Source organism: Stegastes partitus, unplaced genomic scaffold (assembly GCF_000690725.1).
Source record: "Stegastes partitus isolate 25-593 unplaced genomic scaffold, Stegastes_partitus-1.0.2 Scaffold1864, whole genome shotgun sequence".
In the NCBI taxonomy this organism is placed as follows: domain Eukaryota; kingdom Metazoa; phylum Chordata; class Actinopteri; family Pomacentridae; genus Stegastes; species Stegastes partitus.
In genome coordinates, this window is record NW_007579595.1 from 1 (window position 1) to 6161 (window position 6161).

The following is a 6161-nucleotide window of genomic DNA, read 5'->3' on the forward strand; positions in this document are numbered from 1 at the left end:
GATCCAACAGTCCCTGAGATCAGGAAGTCTCTCCACAGATAAACTGTCTCCTGCTCAGTGGTCAGCTCTGGTCTTCATCTTACTGTCATCAGAAGAACATCTGGACGTGTTTGACCTGAAGAAATACTCTGCTTCAGAGGAGGCTCTTCTGAGGCTGCTGCCAGTGGTCAAAGCCTCCAACAAAGCTTTGTAGGTGGTCTGATTATTACACTTATTAAAATACGTTTAAAATTTAGGGTGATGAACAAGAAACTTATTTTTTTTTTTAAATCTTCTTCAGGTTGAGCAGCTGTAACCTCTCAGAGAGAAGCTGTGAAGCTCTGTCCTCAGTTCTCAGCTCTCAGTCCTCTAATCTGAGAGATCTGGACCTGAGTAACAACAACCTGCAGGATTCAGGAGTGAAGCTGCTTTCTGCTGGACTGAAGAGTCCACACTGTGAACTGGAAACTCTCAGGTTGGGATACGAATAGGTCTTTATCAGTTAAATTCTGCTTTATGTTAATGTTGGTGCAGATGTTCAACATCTGTAAGATTTTTCTTTGTGCTATTAAGTTGATAATATTTTTGTGACTCCAGTCTGTCAGGTTGTCTCGTCACAAAAGAAGGTTGTGGTTCTCTGGTCTCAGCTCTGAGCTCCAATCCGTCCCATCTGAGAGAGCTGGACCTGAGCTACAATCATGCAGGAGACTCAGGAGTGAAGCTGCTTTCCACTGCGGCAGCAGATCTAAAGTGGAGGCAGGACAGTGTCAGGTATGGACAGCCAACAGGAGCTCATACGGTGAACGTTTGTCTAATGTCTTTTGTTGTGGATCTTGTTGCTCAGGTCCATAAGGGACAGCTCGCCTTTACTCGGTGGTATTTGTCTGTGAAGCTGTCTATCTATATTTGTCTAAAAATATGTCGCTCAGCTTTGATGCTCACTTTGACTGGTGGAGAGTAGGTTGCTGAAGGGTCACCTTGCACTAAAACCCCATGAAGCTCCTTAGCTGTGGCATATACCAGCGCTTGCCAGGTGCAGGTCTTTGCAGTGGCTGTGATTAGTGGCTCAAGGTTGGTAATGCAAATTCAGTTGGTGTCTCACTGAATCTACATATCGCCATGCTTTTAAGTCTGTGAGATCTTTAATTTCAGTGATCCTGGCGTAAACAAAGAATTCAAAGTGGCAGAATATGGACTGAAGCCAGTTGAGGACGGTGGTTGAATCAGACCAAAGGATGATTTCCACTCCATTTCAGTCGGAAGTAGCTTCATCAGCTGGGCCCAAGTCAGCGCTGCACACAATTCTAATTGTGGAACAAACTGCTGTTTCTTTGAGGCCAAACATGATCTGACCATGAAGAAAGATAGATGTACATTTTGATTGTGGTTCACTGAGCACAAATAGGCTACAGAGCCATGGGCTCGTTCTGAAGTATCCCAAAAGATGTAGATCGGTCGTACCACATCTGGTCAGTCCATGTTCCAGGCTGTATAGCATCTAGGCACATGTTTCTGCGGTACGTGTTCCAGTGACCACTCCCAGGTCATCGATGGTTGTAGCAGGTGGTCTTGTAACTTTAGGTCATCCCAATCGCTGTACTTGTCCCACAGCTGTTAGATGATGACCTGGGCTCTGGCAATAAAGAGGCGGATAAACCCAAATGGATCATACTGCCAGAATTAACTGTATATTCCTCATTGTTTGCATGGCTAGTAGGGCAATGCTTAAATTAATGGATGTCCGTGTTCCAGCTCAGTCCCGGTATTGACTCATGCCGCCATTTTGTTATGCAACGGCCAAAGCTCCAGTTGGTCTCAGCGTGCCTCTGGTGGTAGATGGCTAAGGACCTCTGGCCTGTTGGTAGCCCATTGGTAGCTCTAAAAACCCATTACTACATATTTCCAGAAGACACATAATACATTTATGAAAGAACCAAAATCCACGATTGTTTTTTGTGACAAAGACGTGCACCTTCAATGATAGAATGGAAAATCGAAAACAATCAGACAGATGTCACACTGACAAACTACTGGACTCTGCTTCATGTTAAACAGCAGTTAGGACTCATGATAGTGAATCATTCTGACTGTTGTTTCTTCATGCAGGGTGGACCATGGTGGAGAGCAGTGGTTAAAACCTGGCCTGAGGAAGTGTAAGTTTGGCTAATGATGAGAAAAGCTGTCATTTTGTGTTTAAACAGATAATTTATGGTCGTGATGTTATTTATTCAAATATTATTTAACAGTGATGGCTGACAAAAAGCATCACCATTAAACTTAATGTTGATTTACCTTATATCCAGCAGTAAAGACAGAATAAAGTTATCAGAGGTGTCAGATGATAAACTGCAGCTCTTATTTATTTTTTCTCAGACTTCTGTGAACTTGAACTGGACACGAACACAGTGAACAGATTTCTCCAACTGTCGGACAACAACAGGAGGGTGTCGTATGTGAAGGAGGAGCAGCCGTATCCTGATCATCCAGACAGGTTTGACTGCAGGGTTCAGCTGCTGTGTGGAAATGGTCTGACTGGTCGCTGTTACTGGGAGGTCGAGTGGAGAGGAGGGGTTTATATATCGATGACGTACAGAGGAATCAGAAGGAAAGGAAACAACGATAACTGCATGTTTGGCTGGAATGATCAGTCCTGGAGTCTGAACTGCTCTGATGATGATGGTTTCTCTCTCTGGTACAACAACATAAGAACATCCATCTCCTCCTCCTTTTCCCCCTCCTCTGTCTCTAAGAAAGTAGCAGTGTATGTGGACCATCCTGCTGGCATTCTGTCCTTCTACAAACTGTCCTCTGACTCTCTGATCCACCTCCACACCTTCAACACCACATTCACTGAACCTCTGTATCCTGGATTTGGGTTCAGGTCTGGGTTTTCAGGGTGGTCAGGTTCCTCAGTGTCTCTGTGTTCTCTGTAGGAAGGAGACTGGAAGTGACAGCAGCTTCAACTCTGTTGTTCAGATGTTGGTAGTGGAGGATATTTCACTTTAGTTTACCTTTTAATCACTGATTGTGATTCAAGAGTAGCTTTCACAGCTATTTGGTAGGGAACGATTCTGGACCACTTGGAGCAGACACCGAACAAAAACTTAAGTTCATATGAAACACTTCCTTCTTGCATTTGATAACAAACTAGATCAATGTTTAGAGACAAAAGACAATTCAATAGACAGTTTGAAACAACAGGAGATGGCTTGTTCCTCTTAAACAAACAATAGGAGCCTCCATAGAACTCTTCAGTGTTCTCCACTGTGACCTGCACCTCACCTCCTAACCCTCTCCTCCCAACACAGAGATGTGTACACTGGAATGAACTGCACAGTTAAATACGAAGTGTGTCAGAAAAGTTCCAGGACTGGTGTCACAAAAGATATATTTCAAACCCAAACTACAAACTACCAGTTTTCTCCTTCAGATGATGAACCAGCACGTCTACAAAGAGATCCTGCAGCGTTTGCTTTGTTCAGTGCGCCAGAAGAGGTGAGAGTTGTGGCAGGACCAGTGGAGGCTGCTTCACCATGACAACCTGCTCACAACGCCCTGAGCATCCCACAGTTCCTGGCTGAGAAGAACATCTCCGTGCTGGAGCAACCTCCCTCCTCACCCCACCTGGCTCTGTGGGATTGTTTCCTCTTCCCCAAGCTCAAGGGGGTCATCAAGGAGACCCGTTTAGAAGACGTGGACGACATCAAGATGGCTGTGACGACAGAGCTGAGAGGATCCTGGAAGAATCCTTCCAGGAGTGCATGGCGGCGTGAAGAGAAGGCTGAGGAAGGGTGTTCGACTCCAGGGGGATTACTTGGAAGAGGAAAACTTGCAGTTTGGATTTGAAATACATCTTTTGTGACACCAATCCTGAAACTTTTCTGACACACCTCGTATAACGCTAAGGAGATCTACCATCACCAGAATGAGGAACCAGAATCTGAAGTATTAAACAAACATTTAACTTCTGAATGTATAAAAGATGAACACACACACACCCACAGGAGATACATAAACCCTTCACTCTGCTCCTTTTGTTGTCAGACAGACACCTTTTCTCTGAAGCATACACGCTCCAGAAGTTGTATTTTTATTATTATTATTAAAAGTTACAAGCATTTTTATCTACATCACACAATTTATATTCATGTTAGAGTCACTTATTTATATTTCACTAATGGTTCGAGACAAACATGTTTGATCTTATTTTTATCAACAGGGCATCAGAACCCCAGATCTTTGTTCATTGTATGTTTAAGAGCCAGATATGTGCAGTCAAACCGGTTTTCTATGTCTTTGTATGTCTAGTCATGGTGTTGCTTTATCACTGTCATATTATTGTTTAAGAAGCAGTAGTTCATACATATTTAATGGTTTAATACGATCTGTGCTGCCATGTATTTCTTTATTTGGGAACTGAGGTCACTGAAATTAGAATTCACTTCTAATTGTTGTCGTATAGGAGCATATCTTCAGATTTAGTAGTTTTTACCATATTGAGGAAATGTCTTCATAAAATTTTAAACAAGAAAGATTTATATCATGACCCCATATTTGTCTTTACCATAATTTTTTATTTTTTTAAAAAAAGAATCTTGGGCGCCGCCGTAGCTCACGTGGTTGAGCTGGTGTCCCATGTACAGGGGCTGAAGTCCCCGATGCAGTGGTTGTAAGGTCAAGTCCGGCTCATGACACTTTGCTGCAGGTCCTTCCCCCATTCTTCTCCCCCACTTTCCTGTCTCTCTCTTCACTGTACAATCCAATAAAGGCACGAAAGGCCAAAAAAAAAAAAACTAAAAGGAAAGTTACCTGCTTTTATGGTTCAGGTTAGAAGAATCCATTAGAATATTCAGCAAGTGAGAGTTTAAATATGAAATAACTACATTTAACTATGCATAGTTTACTTAGATTTGATTTCATGCTGGTGATATAAGATGGCTATTTGAACATCTGGATTACCAACAGTTGAATAAAACATGCACCTCAGCCAAGTTGATCAAAGCAGTTTAACCAGTTCTGACATTCGCTGTTCATCACGTGAACTCAGATTACAAACAAACTACTTTGGATTTACGTGTTGATCACTAACCGTGGATTCGTTCTAACGCAACAGTTTCATTTAACTATCTCAACAGTATGCATTTGTGAACACGCCACATTTTAAAACAGTCAAACACACAAACATTCGTACTGAGTCAGTGATACAACTCAGAGTGATCCTGTAGATCAGACATGTACAGATTTCTCAGGTAGGATTCTCACCTGCTCAACTCACTTCAGATCAACTTACAGACACTTTCCACCTCCATGTGTCGAGGAAACGTTTGGGTGATAAGACGCTGCTCACTCTCCCTCGTCAGTCCTGCCGTCTGTGTTTGTCTGTGTGATCTGAGGACACGGTCACATCCGCATAAATCTAAGAAAAAACATCAGAGAGACGTCAGAACCAGTCTGACCTGTGGCACAAACCCAGGTGGGGTTCTACTGTTGGTTCACTAGATGGAGCTAACTGACCATTTAATAATTTAATCAGGTGAGCATCAAGTCATTGAGTTTTTTTTTTTTTTAATGATGTGAGAACATCATATAAGATTAGATATTTACAGTCGTCCTCAAATGTATTCAGACCCTTCCATTAAAGAAAAGGCACAATTCACAAGAGTCACTCAAATAACTAGAAACTGAAAAAAGTAATCATACATAAAAATTTGCTAAATTATAATTCAGTGAAATAAGACATTGGTTTGAAAAAAAAAACAAAACAAACAAAAAAACCAATTGCGGGCTGTGTTTTACTGTCTTTTCTGGGGAGCGTGTGACATTTTGCGATATGATGACTCTGAATATCCACACTCTTAACTTGGAGGAATCTTATCACTTGCTGTTCAGGCGTGTGCAGCTCCTCTGCCGGGGCATCCTCACCATCTTCACCTCCACCTGCTGTAGCTCTGGTGTCGGTTCGGCTTTGTGTCTCCAGTCAACTCATCCATTCTTGTGTATTGTTCAAGGTCCTTGATTCGCTGTTCCAAGCTGTCTGTTTTCTTCTCCTTCTCCTTTATCAAGTGTTCTAGTTGTTTCATCTCATCCATTAGGTCATGTAGCATGCCTTGTTTTTTAGCCCCTTTGCTAAGTACATGAAGTTAAGCGATTTCCTGATCTCCTCCAACTTCTCCTCAACTCCT

The 6161-nt window shown here is 42.4% G+C and overlaps 1 protein-coding gene across 1 annotated transcript; it reads left to right on the forward strand.

The window, feature by feature from the left end:
• Positions 1–4: 4 nt before the first annotated feature.
• LOC103372950 (NACHT, LRR and PYD domains-containing protein 14-like) lies at positions 5–3406 on the forward strand (the record flags this gene model as incomplete). Its single annotated transcript, XM_008302729.1, has 5 exons — positions 5–189; positions 281–454; positions 577–750; positions 2086–2132; positions 2353–3406. Coding segments are annotated over 5 exons (1140 nt in total), but the record flags the coding sequence as incomplete, so codon positions are not given.
• Between the last annotated feature and the right edge of the window lie 2755 nt (positions 3407–6161).